Genomic DNA, 23,265 nt, shown 5'->3' with positions numbered 1-23,265 from the left:
AGTCAGTGACATTAACATAAATATTGCCAGAGAATGCGGTAGATTGTCAACTGAGTTTACTTCTACAAAGAGACTGTCTTTCAACTTCCAATACTAATGGAGTACACAAATACATTTTATTATTTATACAATAAACATTAGTCACCAAAAAAATACTGTAGCTACAGTCAGACTGTTCATTGGACACAGTATTCTTTTCAACCCAGCACCCTTTTCAACACAATATCCATTGCACTCCTGTCGTGCAATAGAAGCACACCTCTACCAACCATTTACTGATATTCGGACTAGTTTGGACCAGTGTTGCTGTATGACCTGTAAAATACGTGGCAGGACAAGTAAATTCTTAACTGAAAAAAAAAAGTTAAGTCATGAGCTGATGACTGAAAACAGATATCACATAAACACACACACATTGCAAAGGAGGCTGGTTAGGGGAGAACAGCTCATAATAATGGAAACCATGTGTTTGATACCATTCCATACATTCTGTTCCAGCCATTACTATGAGCCTGTTCTCTCCAATTAAGTTGCCACCAGCCGCTGTGCAGATGCTGTCTGACACAATTAAAAACAATTAGCTAAAACAGAATAGCAGGCACCATGTTAAATAGTTCCGTTTTTTAACAGTGCTTCCCTTGCAATGTCAACTCTTGAGCATTAGAGGGGAGATATTCCAACACGAGGTGTGTTGTGGTGACTGTTCCAGCCACACAACGGCACTTGGTAACTCACTGGCACCCCTTGTTGGCTATTCAATCCATTTTCTGAGGAGGATAGGTGGGTTTCTGTGACAGACTGGTCTAGGTGGGGGAGGAGTTTGGGGTTATGAGAACTCCTCTGTGAACCGCTTATGAAACTCCCTGATCTTTTCTAAAACGATCTTCAGCTTTTCAGTTGCAGGCAAGATGGTCATCCTACAGAAAAAAAGACAAATTCAGTGTTATCATCATACCTTAACCATCACTAAACAATGGTGTTGACACTGTACAGTAGCAGTGAACAGGTCTAACCTGAAATGGTAGGTTCCATCCCTCTGGCCGAAGCCACTCCCTGGGACCAGACAGATGCCCGTCTCCTCCAGCAGTTTCATACAGTAGAACATGTCTGGAGCCTGTTCCTTTTCCTACACACACAGCGACACAGAGGGTGCAGTGAGCATATGGGTTGAACAACATTGGAAGAATCAAAACAACTGAGAAGAGCATCAGAAACAGGCAGAGAATTAAAATTAAAATAAAGAGGGGGGGGTTGGGGGGGATTGAGAGCGAGGAAGAGAGACCTTGGCCGCGTTGATGGCTTTTTCTGGCAGTGTGAGGCGGGGGAAGGTGTACATGGCTCCCTGGACAGGGTTACAGTGGATCCCTGGGACCGTGTTGAGGACCTGTGCTGTCATCTTGGCCTTCTCAGACAGGATATGCAGATTGGCAGTACGCTCCTGTAAACAGGTCAGGTTAATACCAACAAGTTGTGACAAAGTACATACAAATAAAAAAACTGAACAGCACTTGTTACACTGTAATAAGCTTAATGCAACATTTATCCTAACTGAACATCCACATCATGTGTATGCTGACCTTGATGAAGGTGTCGTAGGAAGGTTCGTCAGGCTGGGGGGGGTTGACTACCAGGTCCAGCAGGGCCTGCCCAGGGACGGAGGGGCACAGCTGCACAGACACCAGCTTAGTCAGCTGCAACTTCACCTCAGGGTCCATGTTAATCACCTCCATGTACCCTCCCCTGAAACCACACCTGCAGGACAGTCAGTGACAAACATCAACATTAACTTATCCCTTGCAGAAAATTGGAGAACACGTCATTCACAGCCAACGTATCAAAGGTTCGTTTTTTCTAAAAGAGCAAAGTAGTGCAGTCAGTCACCACCTGAGAATGTGTGGGTGTGTAGCTAAAGACTTACTCTCCCATGTAGCATTTGGAGGTGGAATGGAAGGAGGCTAGCTCCACAACACTGGAGTACTCTGGTCCCATCTCAAACAGAACCTTCTTAAAGGAGTGGAACTGGCAACCCTCCGCGTACACATTATCCTGGTACACCTAGCAGGAACAGAGGGAGGGAGTCATACATATTGAGTAACTAGTCTAGAAGAAACACCTTAGAGAAGGGGGAGAAAGGTCAAACCAGAAACAAGAGATTGTATTAATTATTAAATTACCTCATCAGCCATCAGGAAAAGGTGCTCCTCAGCAGCGAATCGGATCACATCTTCAATGCACTGCCTGCTCTGGACTTGACCTATCACAGTGAAGGGAGTCCACTAATCAGAACAGACATTAGGTATAAATTAAAAAGGACTCACAGATCACTAATGTTTTGGAACGGAAACTTTTCCACATACCTGTGGGGTTGCCAGGGTTGATAATGCAGATGGCGCGGGGGTTACAGTGCTCCCTCCCTGCCTTCACAGCCCTCCTCAGCTCATTAACGTCCAGGCTCCAGCACTTGTCCTCGTCCAGGCAGTAGCTGATCTGGACAGCCGCCAGCTCAGCCAGAGCAGCAGAGTAGAGGGGGTACTGAGGGATGGAGATCATCACCCCTGTACGGGTCTTCCCCTCGCCTGACGTCAACAACTTCAGCATGGTCTACAGGACAGAGGGAGGAGATGTGAGGGAGGAGATGTGAGGGAGGTAGAAAGGACTGAAAGGGGAGAGTCATGTACTGTAGATCCAATTGCCATTGACCGGAAATTAAAATAAGGTTGTCATCATTCTTACCACTATGGCATCACTGGCCCCAGAAGAGAGGTAGATGTTGTCAGGGTTACTGGGAATTCCACCGTCCCGCCTCTCAATGTATTTAGCAACATCTTGTCGTATGACCTCAATGCCTGAACTAGCACTGTATGCACCTGGAGTAAAAATACAAGTTCAATGGATATTTATCCAATGTTTGTCATTCAGCTTGTACACACTGCCTGCCTACAGTAGAACTAGTGGTGTTTCACCTAAACTACCCCCTCCACAGGCCTGAAGGATGCGCCGTGCTCGGTTTTTAGCGTCCTCTGGAAACTTGTCTTCTAGGAGATCCGGGTACACGCACAGCGCTATAACCTGACAGGAACAAAGCAGATCAAGTCATATTTTGTAATAATGAGGCACTTGGATATAAAAATGTACCACAGGTTTAGAACAACAATTAACAGACCTGTCTGAAAAATGTGATTGGTTTCTGGCCCATGGCATGTGCATCACCGATGTTGGCTTTAATGACCTCAGTGAAGGGCTTCTTAACTCCCTGCAGATAAACATAGTTACACAGATATGGTTATCCACAGTGCATTCAGAAAGTATTCAGACCCCTTGACTTTTTCCACATTACAGCCTTATTCTAAAATTGATTAAAATCGTTGTTTTTCATCAATCTAGCCACAATGACAAAGGGAAAACAGGTTTAGAATTTTTGCAAAAGTATATATATATAAAAAAAAATGAAATACCTTATTTACGTAAGTATTCAGACCATTTGCTATGAGACTTGAAATTGATCTCAATCTCAGGTGCATCCTGTTTCCATTGATGATCCTTGAGATGTTTCTACAACTTGATTAGAGTCCACCTGCGGTAAATTCAATTGATTGGACTTGATTTGGAAAGGCAGACACCTGTCTAGATAAAGGTCCCACAGTTGACGGTGAAAACCATGAGGTCAAAGGAATTGTCCATAGAGCTCAGAGACAGGATTGTGTTGAGGCACAGGTCTGGGGAAGGATACCAAAACATTTTTTGCAGCATTGAAGGTCCAAGGACCAAGTGGCCTCCATCATTCTTAAATGGAAGAAGTTTGGAACCACCAAGACTATTCCTAGAGCTGGCCACCCGGCCATACTGAGCAATCAGGGGAGAAGGGCCTTGGTCAGGGAGGTGACCAAGAACCCGATGGTCACTCCGACAGAGCTCCAGAGTTCCTCTGCTGAGATGGTTGTCCTTCTGGAAGGTTCTCCCATCTCTGCAGCACTCCAATCGGGAGGGGGAACAATTATTCTAAAATAGATTAAAGGCTGTAACGTAATTTTTTGGGGGGGAAGTCAAGGGGTCTGAATACTTTCCGAATGCACTGTACAACAAAGTCAGATTTAGTGCACAACAACCTCAAAACAGCAAAACGTGTGCCAACTAATATGACAACTCTAAACTTGGTTTAAAATCCCTGCTTATTTCAACCATTGGACTTTATATCATTCCAGAAGCCAACAGGCTATCAAATAGAGGGACAGGACAGCTGTGATACTCAAACCGTGTGGAGGACTGGGGAGGAGGGGAACGATCTGAGTCAACAATAAGGCTGTTGTGCCAATGCCTTTCTTTCCCGCTCTTTTCTCTCCTTCGCATTCTGTCCCTGCTCAAGGGCACTCCATTTCCCTCCAGTTCTCATAATCATAATTTCATTCAAACTCGTGATACTGATGGAAATTTGCAATGCTACAGCTTGATTTTCCAAGAAAACAGGGACAAGTCCCAGATTGTGGAAAGTGTGTAACATGACATTGACATGTTATTTTGTGTAGATGCGGTAGGCCTAGTAGTCATTAAACAGCATAATGTGATAAGCCCCTGAATAAGCCACCCATGTTTCTACTGTGCAGCAACTCGATTAGCGGGGTTTAACTTTCATTTAACTTGTTGTCCCCGCGGTGTCATTTAGGCTACACACTACAGAACATTAAAGACAGCCTATGTCTATGCTGCATTTACTGTATGTCTCAGTGCTGCGTCTTCTGTTCAGCGATCTAAAGCAATGGACTATAGATGACACTACTCTCCTTGCTGTAGCTAAACAGCCACTCTGTTTGTCCCCCTAACTGAAACCTAAAACTACAGGAGACCTCCCCGATGTCCTCCTATTGGTCAATATTAGGGGGCGTCTCATGACTTCTGCCAATCAAAGAAGGCAAGAGAGACCACTACTGGTTCTGTTTAGACTAGGCCTGGCTGACAGTCAGCATGGAATCGTTTTACTTGAGTCATCACCATTATCTTAACCAATTGAATCACCTCATTCTATAAATGAACAAAAATATAAAACTTAACGATTTTACTGAGTTACAGTTCATAAGGACATCAGTAAATTGAAATAAATTCATTAGGCCCTAATCTACGGATTTCAAATGACTGGGCAGGGGTGCAGCCATGGGTGACATGGTTACACGTGGTCTGTGGTTGTGAGGCTGGTTGGACGTTCTGATAAATTCTCTAAAATGACGGAGGTGGCTTATGGTAAGGAAATTCCCATTAAAATCTCTGGCAACAGCTCTGGTGGACATTCCTGCAGTCAACATGCCAATTACATGGTCCCTCAAAACATTGTGGCATTGTGTTGTGACAAAACTGCACATTTTAAAGTGTCCTTTTGTTCCGACCACAAGGTACACCTGTGTAATGATCATGCCGTGTAATCAGCTTCTTGATATGCCACGCCTGTCAGGTGGATGGATTATTTTGGCAAAGGAGAAATGCTCACTAACAGGGATGTAAACAAATGTATGCTTTTTGTTGATATGGAACATTTCAGCTCATGAAACCTGGGACCAACACTTCACCTGTGCGTTTATATTTTTGTTTAGTGTAATTACCATACAGGTCGTCCCTGTATGTTGGTAGAGCATGGTGTGTGCAACGCCAGGGTTGTGGGTTCGATTCCCACGGGGGCCAGTACAAAAAAAAAAAAAATGCATGAAATGAAATGTATGCATTCACTACTGTAAGTCGCTCTGGATAAGAGCGTCTGCTAAATGACTAAAATGTAAATGTAAAATGTATCCACAAAGCATGTCAGAAAAGGTCCTAGGAATCCTGTTAAAAGAGACACTGCCCAGAAAAAAAACGGAGCCAGGAGTAAAATCAACTCAAGTTTCTCAGCTAGTAAAACAACAGGTATCCAAAGGAAATACAATGACGCTCATTGCATGGTTGCAAATTACGGGGAACAACTAATCGCGATGAGGCATGGCCAACGCCGGTGAACGCTATAGCACGCTTCAGACAACCGAGTCACGACGTGAAGTCAGTCATTTTATTGAAATTACGTGGAAACCTTGATTCAACCGTGTGTGCCCAGTGGGAGTGAATGTGACCGTACAATCAAATGTTGTGATGGTAAAATGTGAGATATAATTTGCCTGATATTAAATCACTTTGCCTACCCTTAATTATTTGCCATTGTGTAGGCATGCATTTTTTAAATAAATTCTGATGTTATTAAAAGCGCAATGGACAATTACCGTTATGTCAACACACTCGTCACTCCCGTTTCACAACTAAATTGCTTTGGCACAGTGGGCATCAAGCCACTTGCCGATAATGTTGCATACAACATTTGAAAAGTCTCATTACATTGTGTTCTAAGTTAACATAAGCCTTTGATGCCTTCAATTGCCCAACTTCTAGGCATGACGAATTTATCCTCCAAAAGGAATAACTTGAAATAACAATCGATAGAAAGACATGCTTATTTACTAGTCTAGTTATAAGTATATAGGCACAGGCCTATCATGTGAAGCTTTGTGGATACGGCCCCTAGTTTGACTGTCGTCGTAGAGTCGTAACACTCCTGTTATTCCCATAATTAAATCAGAATAAATTACATTTGTGGTCGCTGCTTCACCGCGTGTCATTTACGCTAGCCATTGTGATTTGGGACACATGGAGACAGCAAGTTTTGTAAGTGTTGTATAAGGGTAATCAAATGGCACTTATTCTTCACATAGGAGCTTGTTTAAATCTAGCCTGATTGCCGTCTGTTCAGCCATCACATGCCACTCAGAAGTGGAACGTTAAAAACTATATATATATATATATATTTTTTTTTAGGTGTCTTGCCCATTCACCCTCTGAATGGCGCACATACACAATCCATATCTCAATGCTTAAACATCCTTCTTTAACCTGTATCCTTCCCTTCATCTACACTGATTGAAGTGGATTTAACAAGTGACGTCAATAAGGGATCATAGCTTTCACCTGGTCAGTCTGTCACAGAAAGAGCAGTTGTTCCTCATGTTCTTTACACCATTTACCTAATGAGTTCTATTTCATTGTTTCATGCTCAGTTATCTTTTTTCCCCCTTCTGGAAAAGTAGGCTATAGTACCAACCCATTTACTGTATGCCGGTCTTTTGGATGCAGCCTAGGTGTAAATGACTGACCAGTCTGAAGTATTGAGTCTAGAGGTCGACCGATTTAAATCGGAATGTATGATTAATTAGGGCCGATTTCAAGTTTTCATAACAATCTGTATTTTTTTTACACCTTTATTTAAACTAGGCGAGTCAGTTAAAAACACATTCTTATTTTCAATGACGGCCTAGGAACGGTGGGTTAACTGCCTTGTTCAGGGGCAGAACGACAGATTTCTACCTTGTCAGCTCGGCGATTCAATCTTGCAACCTTACGGTTAACTAGTCCAACACTAACCACCTGCTTTACATTGCACTCCACGAGGAGCCTGCCTGTTACGCGAATGCAGTAAGAAGCCAAGGTAAGTTGCTAGCTAACATTAAACTTATCTTATAAAAAACAATCAATCATAAATCACTAGTTAAACTAGTAATATCATCAACCATGTGTAGTTATCTAGCTTGTCCTGCGTTGCATATAATCGATGCGGTGCGCATTCGCGAAAAAGGACTGTCATTGCTCCAACGTGTACCTAACCATAAACATCAAAGTCTTTCTTAAAATCAATACACAAGTATATATTTTTAAACCAGCATATTTAGTTAATATCGCTTGCTAACATTAATTTATTTTAACTAGGGAAAATGTGTCACCTCTTGCAACAGAGTCAGGGTATATGCAGCAGTTTGGGCCGCCTGGCTCGTTGCGAACTGTGTGAAGACTATTTCTTCCTAACAAAGACAGCCAACTTCGCCAAACGGGGGATGATTTAACAAAAGCGCATTTGCGAAAAAAGCACAATCGTTGCACGACTGTACCTAACCATAAACATCAATGCCTTTCTTAAAATCAATGCACAGAAGTATATATTTTTAAACCTTCATATTTAGCTAAAAGAAATCCAGGTTAGCAGGCAATATTAACCAGGTGAAATTGTGTCACTTCTCTTGCGTTCATTACACGCAGAGTCAGGGTATATGCAACAGTTTGGGCCGCCTGGCTCGTTGAACTAATTTGCCAGAATTTTATGTAATTATGACATAACATTGCACAACCTTCAATGTAACAGAAATATTTAGACTTAGGGATGCCACCCGTTAGATAAAATACGGAACGATTCCGTATTTCACTGAAAGAAAAACTATTTGTTTTCGAGTTGATAGTTTCCGGATTCGACCATATTAATGACCCAAGGCTCGTATTTCTGTGTGTTTATTATATTATAATTAAGTCTTTGATAGAGCAGTCCGACTGAGCGGTGGTAGGCACCAGCAGGCTCGTAAGCATTCATTCAAACAGCACTTTGGTGCATTTTGCCAGCAGCTCTTAGCAATGCTTCAAGCATTGCGCTGTTTATGACTTCAAGCCTATCAACTCCCAAGATTAGGCTGGTGTAACCGATGTGAAATGGCTAGCAAGTTAGCGGGGTGCGCGCTAATAGCGTTTCAAACGTCACTCGCTCTGAGACTTGGAGTAGTTGTTCCCCTTGCTCTGCATGGGTAACACTGCTTCGAGGGTGGCTGTTGTCGATGTGTTCCTGGTTCAAGCCCAGGTAGGGGCAAGGAGAGGGACGGAAGCTATACTGTTACACTGGCAATACTAAAGTGCCTATAAGAACATCCAATAGTCAAAAGTATATGAAATACAAATGGTATAGAGAGATATAGTCCTATAATAACTACAACCTAAAACTTACCTGGGAATATTGAAGACTCATGTTAAAAGGAACCACCAGCTTTCATATGTTCTCATGTTCTGAGCAAGGAACTTAAACGTTAGCTTTCTTACATGGCACATATTGCACTTTTACTATCTTCTCCAACACTTTGTTTCTGCATGATTTAAACCAAATTGAACATGTTTCATTATTTATTTGAGGCCAAATTGATTTTATTGATGTATTATATTAAGTTAAAATAAGTGTTCATTCAGTATTGCTGTAATTGTCATTATTACAAATACCATTATTATTTTTTTTTTTTTAATAAATAAAAAAAATCTGCCGATTAACCTGTTGGGGATAGGGGGCAGTATTTGCACGGCCGGATAAAAAAACGAACCCGATTTAATCTGGTTACTACCCCTGCCCAGTAACTAGAATATGCATATAATTAGTAGATTTGGATAGAAAACACTAAAGTTTCTAAAACTGTTTGAATGGTGTCTGAGTGTAACAGAACTCATATGGCAGTCAAAACCCTGAGACAAATCCTAACAGGAATTGGAAATCTGATGTGTGGAATCACTTCAAACCTTTGCCATTGAAACGCACAGGGACTTATTAATCATTTAGCACTTCCTAAGGCTTCCACTAGATGTCGACAGTCTTTACAAAGTGGTTAGAGTCTTCTATGGTAGAAACCGACCCAAAGAGAGGCTTGGGAAGTTGGTCACAGGTGGAGGGCTATTACTACTATGATGCGGGCGCCCACGGGAAACCTTTTGTTCCGAAACGTTTAGTGAGACAATGCAATCGTCCGCCTTGAATATTATTGAAGCTCTGGTTGAAAAAGGCCCTAAAGATTTGTTATACAACGTTTGACATGTTTGAACGAACGTAAATATATATTTTTTGCACATTCGTGACGACAAGTCCCGCGCGCTTCAGTACATTATGAGTAGCCTTCGGAACGCGCTAACAAGAAGGAACTATTGGGACATAAATTATTAACTCTTTCGAACAAAACTACATTTGTTGTGGACCTGGGATTTCTGGAAGTGCCTTCTGATGAAGATAAAAGGTAAGGGAATATTTACAATAGTATTTTTGATATTAGATGGTTCCAAGATGGCGCTAACATGTATCGCCTAGCCTATTTTTCTGAGCATACCACGTCGTTTATTGCAAAGTGTGATTTCCCAGTAAAGTTATTTTTAAATCTGGCAATGCGGTTGCGTTCACGAGATGTTAATCTATAATTCTTTGAATGACAATATTACATTTTAACAATGTTTTCGAATAGTAATTTTGTAAATTGTAGCGCTGATTCACCGGAAGCATTTGAGGGAAAATATTTTCTGAACGTCACACGCCAATGTAAAATGCTGTTTTTACATATAAATATGAACTTTATCGAACAAAAAATGCATGTATTGTGTAACATGATGTCCTAGGAGTGTCATCTGATGAAGATTGTCAAAGGTTAGTGCTGCATTTAGCTGTGTTTTGGGTATTTGTGATGCATCTAGTTGCTTTGAAAATGGCAGTGTTATTTTTTTTGGCAGGGTACTCTCCTAACAGTCTAATGTTTTGCTTTTGCTGTAAAGCCTTTTTGAAATCGGACAACGTGGTTCGATTCAGGAGAGGTGCATCTATAAAATGGTGTAAAATAGTCATATGTTTGAGAAATTGAAGTTACAGCATTTATGAGGTTTTGTATTTCGCGCAACGCGATTCCACTGGCTGTTGACTAGGGTGGGACGCAAACGCCCCACCTTGCCCAGACAGGTTAATCGGTATCGGCTTTTTTGGCCCTCCAATAATCGGTATCGGCGTTGAAAAATCATAGTCGGTCGACCTCTAATTGAGTCCACACAAAACATGACATAATACATACTTGCCTTCAATTGAAATTGTCTGATTGTGCCATTCCACTTCAAACCATACTGATCTTTGTCCCATCTGTTGTGCTGAGTTAACAATAAGTGTCACTGGCCAGTGCCCTGACAAAGTATCTCAGCTGACTCATTACACATACTTTATGGCTGGAGGGAGAGAAAACAGGTGCAGTTGTGTTCAACTTCAAACCTACTGTACTTTCTGGCTAACCTGAGCACCTTATGACACTCCTTAGAATGAAGCGATGGGGTAATGTCATAAGGGGAACCTGCTCGACAGTATTCAGCTGTTAAGACGTGGCACAAAGCCCAGTGAACTTTGCTCATAGAATTAGGCGTGACAATACACTGAAAATATATATATTTAAAAAAAACACAACATGCAACAATTAACCTGTTAGGGCTAGGGGGCAGTATTGACACGGCTGGATAAAAAACGTACCCGATTTAATCTGGTTACTACTCCTGCCCAGTAACTAGAATATGCATATAATTATTGGCTTTGGATAGAAAACACCCTAAAGTTTCTAAAACTGTTTGAATGGTGTCTGAGTATAACAGAACTCATATGGCAGGCAAAAACCTGAGAAGATTTCATGCAGGAAGTGGCCTGTCTGACAAGGTGTCGTTCTTCTTGTCTCTGTTTATTGAAGAGTGAGGATCTTAGCTGTCCCGTGACACTTCCTACACCCTACAGGAAGTGGCCTGTCTGACAAGGTGTCGTTCTTCTTGTCTCTGTTTATTGAAGAGTGAGGATCTTAGCTGTCCCGTGACACTTCCTACGGCTGCCATAGGCTCTCAGAAGGCGGCAAAACGCTGAATCGTGGCTTTGCAGGCTCTGGCTGAAAAAAAGTAGCGCGTTTGGGTAGTGGCTGGTTACAGTACTGTGAGACTCAGGCTCGTGCCCGCGTCAACCGAAAGCTTTGTTTTCTTTCCTCTGTTTAGCTAAATGGACATTCCCGGTCGGAATATTATCGCTTTTTTACGAGAAAAATGCCATAAAAATTGATTTTACCAATTTTACTGAGTTAGTTCATAATGAGGAAATCAGTCGATTGAAATTAGGCCCTAATCTATAAATTTCGCATGACCTGGCAGGGGCAGGCCTGGGAGGGCATAGGACCACCCACTTGGGATCCAGGCCTACCCACTGGGGAGACAGGCCCAGCCAATCAGAATTAGTTTTTCCCCACAAATGGGCTTTATTACAGACAGAAATACCCCTCAGTTTCATCAGCTGCCCGGGTGGGTGGTCTCAGCCGATCCTGCAGGTGAAGAAGCCGGATATGGAGGTCCTGGGCTGCCGTGGTTACACGTGGTCGGCAGTTGTGAGGCCGGTTAGACAAACTGCCAAATTCTCTAAAACTCCGTTTGAGGCGGCTTATGGTAGAGAAATGGCAACAGCTCTGGTGGGCATTCTTGCAGTCAGCATGTCAATTGCACGCTCCATCAAAACTTGAGATATGTGGCATTGTGTGACAACTGTTACTTTAGAGTGGCTTTTTATTGTCCCCAGCACAAGGTAATGTAATGATCATGCTGTTTAATCATCTTCTTGATATGCCACACCTGTCAGGTGGATGGATTATCTTGGCAAAGGAAGAAAAAAAAATAAAAAATAAATAAAATAAAAATCACAAACTTTCAAAAGTTTTTTGTGCGTATGGAAAAATGCAGGGTTATTTTATTTCAGTTTATGAAACATGGGATCAACAATTTACATGTTAAGTTTATATTTTTGTTCAGTCTAAGTAACTTAATAGGATCTCTATGACTCTGCTCTACACAGATTCAGACCAGCCCAAGGGAGAGAGCCAATTCAAAGACAGGGATGTCGAACGTACCCAATATCTACTCTAAACCAATCCAATGTCTACTCTGAAACATTTGGTTCTTATTCCCACCTCAAGCCATAAGAGGGAGTGACATCTCCACTCCTTTCAGTTAATTGCATTGTATTCGTATGTGACGCCACTAGTTGTAGAAATCCTTTAGGAGACTACTGCCTTGAGAGAACAATGCAGCGTCTCCAAAAGAGCAAGTGAGCATTAGTTTCAGTGCAGCCCAGGAGAACATCACAGCCCCTCACAAAGACTTATCCTTTGCCTCGTGTTTGTATTTCCTCCTAAGGAAAGCATAGCACTTATCATAGATCAGCGTCACCCATCTCAAATTTTCACATTTAAGTCATTTAGCAGACACTTACCCAGAGCGACTTACAGGAGCAAGTAGGGTTAAGTGCCTTGCTGGAGGGCACAGAGATTTTTCACCTATTCAGCTCGGGGATTCAAAACAGCAATGAAATACCTTCTGGTTACTGGCACAATGCTCTTAACTGCTAGGCTACCTGCCGCCCAGAACTCACCATCATTATGCAGCGCTACACTATTTGATGGTGTCTGTGCACGCAATGCTTTAAAATGTTATTGTAAATAGGTTGACTGCGAGTCAGACATTGCCTGTGTCACAACTTGTTTAGCATGCAGGGTTGTGTAAGTGTGCAGCCTGGTCTCAGACTAGACGTAACATTGTATACGTAAATCTGAGCAACTCAAATTAGTATGATATGGAACCAAACATAAGAGAAGGTTACTTACGCAGGACTACACAGTTATTTGCCCAATTATAGCAAATTTTTGGTCAGCAATAAACATCCTGTAAAAGTAATGGTGTGTGCGTCGCCCGCGTTTGTAGTCAGTGGGCCGTTGCCAGAGGAGCGAGAGACATTGCGCAGCAGTTAAAATAACGATATAGCCTACAACAGACTAACTAGATAACCATCCTAACTACAGAATATGTATTGAATTGGCTAACTCACTTTTTTTTATTTTACCTTTATTTAACCAGGTAGGCCAGTTGAGAACAAGTTCTCATTTACAACTGCGACCTGGCCAAGAAAAAGCAAAGCAGTGCGACAAAAATAACAGAGTTACACATGGGATAAACAAACGTACAGTCAATAACAACAGAAATCTGTATACAGTGTGTGCAAATTAAGTAAGGAGGTAAGGCAATAAATAGGCCAATAGTGGCAAAGTAATTACAATTTACACTGGAGTGATATATGTGCAGATGAGGATGTGCAAGTAGAAATACTGGTGTGCAAAAGAGTAGAAAAACAAAAACAAATATGGAGATGAGGTAGGTAGTTGGTTGGATAGGCTATTTACAGATGGACTGTGTACAGCTGCAGCGATCGGAAAGCTGCTTTGACAGCTGACGCTTGAAGTTAGAGAAAGATAAGTCTTCAACTTCAGTGATTTTTGCAATTTGTTCCAGTCATTGGCAGCAGAGAACTGGAAGGAAAGGCAGCAAAAGGAGGTGTTGGCTTTGGGGATGACAAGTGAAATATACCTGCTGGAGCATGTGCTACTGGTGGGTGTTGCTATGGTGACCAGTGAGCTGAGGTAAGGTGGAGCTTCACCTAGCAAAGGCTTATAGATGACCTGGGGCCAGTGGGTTTGGCGACGAATATGTAGCGAGGACCAGCCAATGAGAGCCTACAGGTCGCAATGGTGAGTAGTATATTGGGCTTTGGTGACAAAACGGATGGCACTGTGATAGACTGCATCCAATTTGCTGAGTAGAGTATTGGAGGCTATTTTGTAAATGACGTCGCTGAAGTCAAGGATCAGTAGGATAGTCAGTTTTACGAGGGTATGTTTGACAGCATGAGTGAAGGATGCTTTGTTGCGAAATAGGAAGGCGATTCTAGATTTAACTTGGGATTGAAGATGCTTAATGTGAGTCTGGAAGGAGAGTTTACAGTCTAGCCAGACACCTAGGTATTAACAGTGTCCAAAGAAGGGCCAGAAGTATACAGAATGGTGTCGTCTGCGTAGAGGTGGATCAGAGAATCACCCGCAGCAAGAGCGGCATTATTGATATATACAGAGAAAAGAGTCGGCCCGAGAATTGAACCCTGTAGCACCCCCATAGAGACTGCCAGAGGTCTGGACAACAGGCCCTCCGATTTGACACACTGAACTCTATCTGAAGTAGTTAGTGAACAAGGCGAGGCAGTCAGAGAAACCAAGGCTGTTGAATCTGCCGATACGAATACGGTGATTGACAAGAGTCGAAAGCCTTGGCCAGGTCGATGAAGACAGCTGCACAGTACTGTCTTTTATCGATGGCGGTTACGATATCGTTTAGGACCTTGAGCATGGCTGAGGTGCACCCGTGACCAGCTCGGAAACCAGATTTCATAGCGAAGAAGGTGCGGTGGGATTCGAAATGGTCAGTGATCCGTTTGTTCACTTGGCTTTCGAAGACTTTAGAAAGGCAGGGCAGGATGGATATAGGTCTGTAACAGTTTGGGTCTCTGCACCCCCCTTTGAAGAGGGTATGACCGCGGCCGCTTCCCAATCTTTAGGAATCTCAGACGATACGAAAGAGGTAGAACAGACTAGTAATAGGGGTTACAACAATGGCGGTGGATAATTTTAGGAAGAGAGGGTCCAGATCGTCTAGCCCAGCTGATTTGTAGGGATCCAGATTTTGCAGCTCTTGCAGAACATCAGCTGTCTGGATTTGGGTGAAGGAGAAGTGGGGGGGGCTTGGGCCAGTTGCTGCGTGGGGGTGCAGAGCTGTTGGCCGGGGTTGGGGTAGCCAGGTGAAAAGCATGGCCAGCCGTAGAGAAATGCTTATTGAAATTCGATTATCGTGGATTTATCAGTGGTGACAGTGTTTCCTAGTCTAAGTGCAGTGGGCAGCTGGGAGGAGATACTCTTATTCTCCATGGACTTTAGTGTCCCAAAACTTTTGGGAATTAGTGCTGCAGGATGCTAATTTCTGTTTGAAAAAGCTAGCCTTTGATTTCCTAACTGAATGTGTGTATTGGTTCCTGACTACCCTGAAAGTTGCATATCGCGGGAACTATTCGAAGCTAGTGCAGTACGCCAAGGGCTATATCTGTTCTTAGTTCAAATTTGTTGAGAGGGACATTATTTAAGATGGTGAGGAAAGTACTTTTAAAGAACAACCAGGCATCCTCTACTGACGGGATGAGGTCAATATCCTTCCAGGATACCCGGGCCAGGTCGATTACAAAGGCCTGCTCGCAGAAGTGTTTTAGAAAGCGTTTAACAGTGATGAGTGATGGTCGTTTGACCGCGGACCCATAACGGACGCAGGCCATGAGGCGGTGATCGCTGAGATCCTGGTTGAAAACAGCAGAGGTGGATATAGAGGGAAAGTTGGTCAGGATGATATCTATGAGGGTGCCCATGTTTACGGACTTGGGGTTGTACCTGGTAGGTTCCTTGATAATTTGTGTGAGATTGAGGGCGTCCATCTTAGATTGTAGGACGGCCGGGGTGTTAAGCATATCCCAATTTAGATCACCTAGCAGTATGAACTCTGACAATAGATGGAGGGCAATCAATTCACATATGGTGTCCAGGGCACAGCTGGGAGCTGAGGGGGGTCTATAACAAGCGGCAACAGTGAGGGACTTATTTCTGGAGAGATGGATGAGGGATGGTCGAACTGTTTGGGCATAGACCTGGATAGTGTGACAGAACTCTGCAGGCTCTCTATAGTAGATTGCAATTCCGCCCCCTTTAGCAGTTCGGTCTTGACGGAAAATGTTGTAATTGGGGATGAAAATTTCAGAATTTTTGGTAGCCTTCCTAAGCCAGGATTCAGACACGGCAAGGACATCAGGGTTAGCGGAGTGTGCTAAAGCAATGAATAAAGCTAACTTGGGGAGGAGGCTTCTGATGTTAACATGCATGAACCCAAAGCTTTTACGGTTGCAAAAGTCAACAAATGAGAGCGCCTGGGGACACACAGGGCCTGAGTGACAATGAGAGAGGTTGCATCTCTGGAGGTGCCAGTTAAGCTAGGTGCGGTCTCCGCATGTGTGGGGGGTGGGACAAGGGGGCTATCTGAGGCATGTTGAGCAGGACTAGGGGCTTCGCAGTAAAATAAAACAATGAGAGCTGCCCTAAACAGTATACAAGGCATATTGACATTAGAGAAAGGTATAAAGCAATCACAGGTGTTGATTGGGAGAGCTAAGACAACAACGGGTGAGACAACGGGTAAACAGCTAGGACAACAACAACGGGTAAATGGCGATGAATGGGCAGAAAGGGTCAGTTAGCTACACACAGGGCCTGAGTTCGAGGCTGGGGCCGACAGATAAACAAAATGAAGTACTGTGTCAATGTACAGTCCAGCAGGCATCAGCTGTGTAGCTGAGTGATCATAGGGTCCAATGAGCAGCAATAGATGAAACAGGGAGCCGTTCGGTAGTCAATTATTACGCTAGGCGAGCGGGAGACCCGGCATTCAGGAAGCTAGCGGGCCGGGGATAGCAGATGGGTCATCACCAACATCCACGACGCAGAGGCCGGTTGAGAGCACATCGTCCGAATTACGTCAGCAGACCAGTCGTGATGGATCGGCGGGGCTCCGTGTCGACAAAGGTTCCAGGCCAATCGGCAATAGAGGTATTGTTCTTGGTGTACTTCGTTTGCTAGCCGGGAGATGGGCCTAGCTCGAGGATAACTGGTGCATGCTTCTGGACAAGGGCGTTAGCCACAATAGCCACTCGGTAGCAACTAGCTAGCTGCAAAGATCCGGTGTAATGGTACAGAGCTTGCAGCAGGAATCCGGTGACGTAGTGGGGGAAAAAAGCAGTCCGATAAGCTCAGGGCTGATATCGCGCTGTGCACACTGGCAGGTATTATCCGGGCTAAAAGTGGCTGAAGTCCGACCTAAAGGTAACGGTAAAGACCGCTAGCAGTGGCTAACAATGGCTAAATAGCTAATTAGCTGGACTAGCTTCTGATGGAGGTTCCAGTTATAAGGTCTAAAAAAATAGCAGCTCCGTACCACATTGGGTGAGGCGGGTTGCAGAAAGGTATATTTAATTTGAAAATGGAAAAAAAATTATATGTATGCAATGTATACAAAAAAACCTGAAAAAGCTATTTACATGGCACGAAAACAAACAGGTCTTACAGCTGTGCCATCTTTGAACATTAGTTAACTATTAGCAGGTATTATTGTCATGTCCAAAAATAACTTTCCACCGGGACTCGTGTAGGCTATAACCGCAAATGGCTGACACGCAGTTGATACAGGTATGCAGGAGATAAAACCAATGCTGCATTCTCCGGTTCTAAAACAGTCTCTCAAGCGCTCAAAATTGGCTAGAATTCTCCTCTATTAAATATTGGCCATGTAATTCTGACAAAGTAAAACATTTGAATAGCCTAATTGACAAGTAGCCTAATATCTCCCTGGCCTGAACACTGAATATTTTTGCCATTAAAATAGATAAACATCTTAGTTCAACCTGGGCTCAAAGCATGTTGTATTATTCTTTACGTAAATCTGAGACATTCCATTAGTGACACACACATACCCATTACAATATGTCAGTATGTTACGAATTTGCAAAACGCATGATATGTTAATTCTGGCTAGCTAGCTAACCTTAGTTCGCATTAGCCACCTAGCCACTGTAACCTAGCTACCAGTCTAGTGGTTAGAGCGTTGGGCCAGTAACCGAAAGGTTGCTGGATCGAATCCCCAAGCTGACAAGGTAAGAATCTGTCATTCTGCCCTTGAGCAAAGCAGTTAACCCACTGTTCCCCGGGCGCCGAAGAAGTGGATGTCAATTAAGTCAGCCCCCGCACCTCTGATTCAGATGGGTTGGGTTAAATGCGAAAGACATTTCAGTTGAAGGCATTCAGTTGTTCAACTGACTAGGTATCCCTCTTTCCCTATATAGTACGTTTTGCAAATTCGTAACATATGTATGAGTTGCAATTCTAACATATGTTACGTACAGAATACGAAATGCTCTGAGTCCAGGTTGAAGTGAGGTACTTTGCTAACCTTAGAGTAAGTTAGTGGGTGGGATTCCACTTTTCCTCACCTTCTTATGGCTAATTGGTATGTTTTTATGCCTGCTACATTAGTTTAATGGGCAACTTTCCATTGACCGAAGACATCTGGTAATTTGCTCTGTCACCTGGGCTGTACTCCCTCTCAAGGAAAATGTCAGCCCCTTGCTCAAAAGCTTTGTTTGTGAAAGCAGCAGCAGGACCGATTGCAAACCTCTATCCAATAGTAGACATGAAAATGTACCTCTTTGAGCTCTTTTTCAATCTGCACTGCACGTTGCACAACTGGACCACGGACAGCATACTCAACCCGCTTTACATTCGGGTTCATGGTGTCCACGTTAAGCACCCTCTCCCAGTGCCCAAGTCCATTTTCAGTCATGTTCGGTTTCTGGAGCTCACACAATGTTCCGCTGATAGTCCACGAATGGTCTGTGGAATTTAGAGAAAAAAGGAAGAGTGGTTGGTAAGTTTGAAGTGTGAAACAACCAATGCACAGCAGCACCACACCAGGATGTACAATACGGGTAGGTGCTAGCCAAAGACAACATTAGGCCAACTGTTGCAGCAGAAGACACGTGCACAATGCGAAGACAAAAAGCCCACCAACCATCCAGCGTGAAATAATTGTTTCCCTACTTGTCTTTCGTTCAATGACCTAAGCTGGATATAAAACTGTTTTGTTATCAGAGCTTACCAGAACCACCCAAAACGCGCGTTTCAGCTGTCACTAGATAGAGAAAGAGCTGGAACTGACAGGCACTAATCGGCTAAAGTAACAACCTCATGTAACAACCTCTTACAAATAACAGTCGATGGTTTTATAAGGTTGTCACGCCTCCTTTAGACTTCTGGTATCCAAACCCCCCAAGCCACTCATTGTCATTTATTGTGTACATCATGTTCTCTTAACTTGCTCAATTTAGGAGCACAAATACATTTAGGCAGGTTTAGTAGCACCAGAAAAAGTAATTTTTTAAAGATTGAGATATGGATCCTAGCAACTTTAAAAGCACATCACCTGAATAAGCTCTCCCTTTTCATTTCTTTCGGTGACACCAAATGTTGGCCTACTACTGGTAAAGTTCCCACAAATATGATAACTTTCAGGTTGTTAGCTAGCTAATGCTGTAACACGACTGAACTAGGTTATTTAAGGTTAGCTGCTTGCGAGTGGTTTTAGAACGGCCTGTGACATGGTTCGTGAATGTAAAATGCAGTCCTGCCTATGTGAGATGAGAAGAACAAAAACTTTGCGCCGGTAATATGCGTCATAGATTTGGAAGGGTTTGGGCTAGAATCAATCCGTTTTCTCTGTAGTAATGGTGCAAGCATGGCAGTAACGGATGCGCTCAGTGTATTCTCAATGGCACTAAGAGGCTGCAGTTCATTGAATGAATGATGACAATTATTATCGGCGTTATCATTTTTTCTCGGCGGCTAAATTGGATGCATCAACCAATGGTTGCCTACCTCGTCATCGAATATGCAGGCGGGCACTAGACAGCTATAACATATGGGTCGTGCTCTACATGGAACCCAAAGGGTTCTCCTATGAGGACAGCTGAAGAACCCTTTAGAACCCTTTTTTCTAAGAGTGTAGTTTAAATACTTAAGTAGGCCAACCTACTCTGCATTTTGATATATAGACATTGAAGAGATAGCTGGGGTGGATTTAAAAAACACTTGTGACCCAAAATATTTGCTGTTTTATTATTATTATCTATAATTATCTCCATTTAGGTTTTCAATGGTCAAAGTTTAAAAACATTAACCATTTCATTGAAGGATTAATATTATTGCCATGGAGTGTTGAAAGACATTTTTGCCTGAGCTCTTTACATTGCTTTCTGGAATTGCACAGAACCTGAAAGGGCACTTAGGCCTGGCACAGCACTCCCCCCCCACACACACATGTAATTATCAAACCATTCCCTTGAATGTCCACATTCTAACCTAAATAACTCCTCCCATGTCCTAAATTACTCCAATGCACAAGTTTGCAATTATCCATGTCACATATGTCAGCAAGACAATGTTCCCCTGAACATTTTCGACTGATTGTCAAACCAGTTTGTTTTAAACAGTCCTTCTAAAAAAGAATGCCCTGTGAAATGTTACATTGCATAGGTACTATTCCAGGCTAACTGTGTGTATGTACATGTTACAGAATTATTACATAGATTATTTCACTGGTACTCTGGTATCAGGCATATCCTTTATAACAAGTTGATACAGGCTCAGACCTGTTGTACTGCGTTACATGTGTTTGTTAGTTGAAATCAGACAACATTCTCTAGACGCCTTAAAGTGCTCTGGTCTGACCTACTGAAATGACAGCACACTGTAGGCGGTTGGAGGTCATCCCTTCATTTAGAGCTGGACATAAACTCACTATTTTGCTTAACCTTTGTGACCGTCCAGTCTAGTCCATGTCTTCCGTATGAGACCCTCACAGTCACTCCTACAGTGGATGTGGATGTGGCCACTAATCCAGCACGTGAGTACTTTTAGGCATGCAGCACTTTTAGGCATGCATTCAATCCAGCCTGCGAGAGGGGAGTTAAAAAACACTTCAGGCCACACTTGAACATTTAAAACTAGATTGACAGTATGTCAAAATCGTGATGTAGCCCTCGAGCCAAAAAGTTTGCCCACCTCTGCACTAGTCAGTGGAAGCACAATGGTTCTCTCTGTATATCCCTGTGTGTCTGTGAGGCCGTTCTGTCTCTGCTGTACCCCATTGGAAGAATCCAGAAACATCTGGTTCTCAGGGATACAGTATTTTCAACCTAGCTTACTTTTCCTCTGTAAACTGGATGTGGCGACCTCGGTCAGGCATTTCTTTACGCCTGCTACGTTAGGTTAGCTTTATCCTGACACCCAGGACATAGGAGAGAAAATCAAATCAAGGTGTGGACTAACTATCAGGTATGAAGGGAAGACCCAGATGCAGACCACGTCGAATAAACAATAGTTTAATATTCCAACAGGGGCAGGCAATAGACAGGTCAAGGCAGGCAGGGGTCAGAAAACCTGAAGTGGGGCAACGGTACCGGAGGGCAGGGTAAGGCAGAGATTGGTAATCCAGAGGGGGGCCAGAGGTACCAGTCAGCAGGCAGGCTCAGTGACAGGCAGAGTGGTCAGGCAGGCGGGATCAGGACAGGCACGCAGGAGCTGAGCCACAAAACACTGGTTGACTTGAACAAACAAGACAAACTGACACAGACAGACAGAAAATCCAGGTATAAATACACGGGATAATGGGGAAGATGGGTGACACCTGGAGTGGGGTGGAGACAATCACAAAGACAGGTGAAACAGATCAGGGTGTGACACTAACATTGAAACGCTTACTTATGGGCCCTTCCCAACAATGCAGAGAAAGAAAATAGAGAAATAATAGAAAAGTAAAACACGGAGTAATAAATACACAATGAGTAACGATAACTTGCCTATATACCAGTGGTACAAATACCGAGTCGATGTGCAGGGGTACGAGGTCATTGAGGTAGATATGTACATATAACTAGGAATAAAGTGACAGTAAACAGTAGCAGCAGCGTATGTGATGAGTCAAAAAGAGTTAGTGCAAAAAGGGTTAATGCATATAGTCCGGGTAGATATTTGGTTAGCTGGTTAACTACCTATACAGCAGTTTTATTGCTTGGGGGTAGAAGTTGTTCAGGGTCCTGTTGGTTCCAGACTTGGTGCATCGGTACTGCTTGCCGTGCGGTGGCAGAGAGAACAGTCTATGACTTGGGTGGCTAGTCTTTGACAATTTTTAGGGCCTTCCTCTGACAAGACTAGTATAGAGGTCCTGGATGGCAAGGAGCTCGGCCCCAACGATGTACTGGGCCGTCCGCACTACCCTCTGTAGCACCTTGCGTTAGGATGCCAAGCAGTTTCCATAGCAAGCGGTGATGCAGCCAGTCAATATGCTCTCAATGGTGCAGCTGTAAAACTTTTTGAGTATCTGAGGGCCCATGCAAAATCTTTTCTGTCTCCTGAGGGGGAAGAGGCATTGTCATGCCCTCTTCATGACTGTGTTGGTATGTTTGGACCATGATAGATCCTTAGTGATGTGGAAACCGAAGAACTTAAAGCTCTCGACCCACTCCACTACAGCCCTGTCGATGTGAATGGGGGCGGGCTGGGCCCTCCGTTTCCTGTAGTCCACGATCAGGTCCTTTGTCTTGCTGACGTTGAGGGAGAGATTGTTGTCCTGGCACCACACTGCCAGGTCTCTGACCTCCTCCTTATGGGTTGTCTCATCATCGTTAGTGATCAGGCCCACCACCATCGTGTCTCGGCAAATTTAATGATGGTGTTGGAGTCGTGCTTGGCCACGCAGTCGTGGGTGAACATGGAGTACAGGAGGGGACTAAGCACACACCCCTGAGGGGCCCCCGTGTTGAGGATCAGCATGGCGGATGTGCTGCTGCCTACTCTCACAATCTAGGGGTGTCCTGTCAGGAAGTCCAGGATCCAGTTGCAGAGGGAGGTGTTCAGTCTCAGGATCCTTAGCTTAGTGAGGAACTTAGAGGGCACTATGGTGTTGAACTCTGAGCTGTAGTCAAGGAACAACATTCTCATGTACAGTAGGTGTTTCTTTTGTCCAAGTGGGAAAGTGCAGTGTGGAGTGCAATAGAGATTGCATCATCTGTGGATCTGTTGGGGCAGATTGCGAATTGCAGTGGGTCCAGGGTGTCTG

At 43.5% G+C, this 23,265-nt stretch overlaps 1 protein-coding gene across 4 annotated transcripts; it reads right to left on the bottom strand.

Annotated features, from left to right (window-relative positions):
* Positions 1 to 94: 94 nt before the first annotated feature.
* LOC106590406 (alanine aminotransferase 2-like) lies at positions 95 to 19,947 on the bottom strand. 4 transcript variants are annotated; one of them, XM_014181394.2, is made up of 12 exons: positions 19,573 to 19,947; positions 18,796 to 18,983; positions 3,164 to 3,253; positions 2,964 to 3,069; positions 2,734 to 2,867; positions 2,358 to 2,601; positions 2,175 to 2,254; positions 1,919 to 2,055; positions 1,578 to 1,752; positions 1,283 to 1,438; positions 1,014 to 1,126; positions 95 to 917 (listed from the first exon to the last, which is right to left on the bottom strand). In XM_014181394.2, the coding sequence occupies exons 2-12, from the start codon at positions 18,931 to 18,933 to the stop codon at positions 827 to 829; spliced, it is 1,464 nt and encodes a 487-aa protein (XP_014036869.1). In that variant the 5' UTR covers positions 18,934 to 18,983; positions 19,573 to 19,947; the 3' UTR covers positions 95 to 826. The 4 variants fall into 4 exon arrangements, with proteins under 4 accessions (XP_014036869.1, XP_014036868.1, XP_014036870.1 ...); XM_014181393.2 differs by lacking the exon at positions 19,573 to 19,947 and adding an exon at positions 19,249 to 19,380; XM_014181395.2 differs by lacking the exon at positions 19,573 to 19,947 and adding an exon at positions 19,162 to 19,192.
* Positions 19,948 to 23,265: the final 3,318 nt, after the last annotated feature.

The sequence above is a fragment of the Salmo salar genome, chromosome ssa29 (genome assembly GCF_905237065.1).
Source record: "Salmo salar chromosome ssa29, Ssal_v3.1, whole genome shotgun sequence".
NCBI lineage: Eukaryota > Metazoa > Chordata > Actinopteri > Salmoniformes > Salmonidae > Salmo > Salmo salar.
The sequence above is the reverse complement of the archived record's forward strand: the minus strand, read 5'-3'. Positions and strand labels throughout refer to the sequence as shown.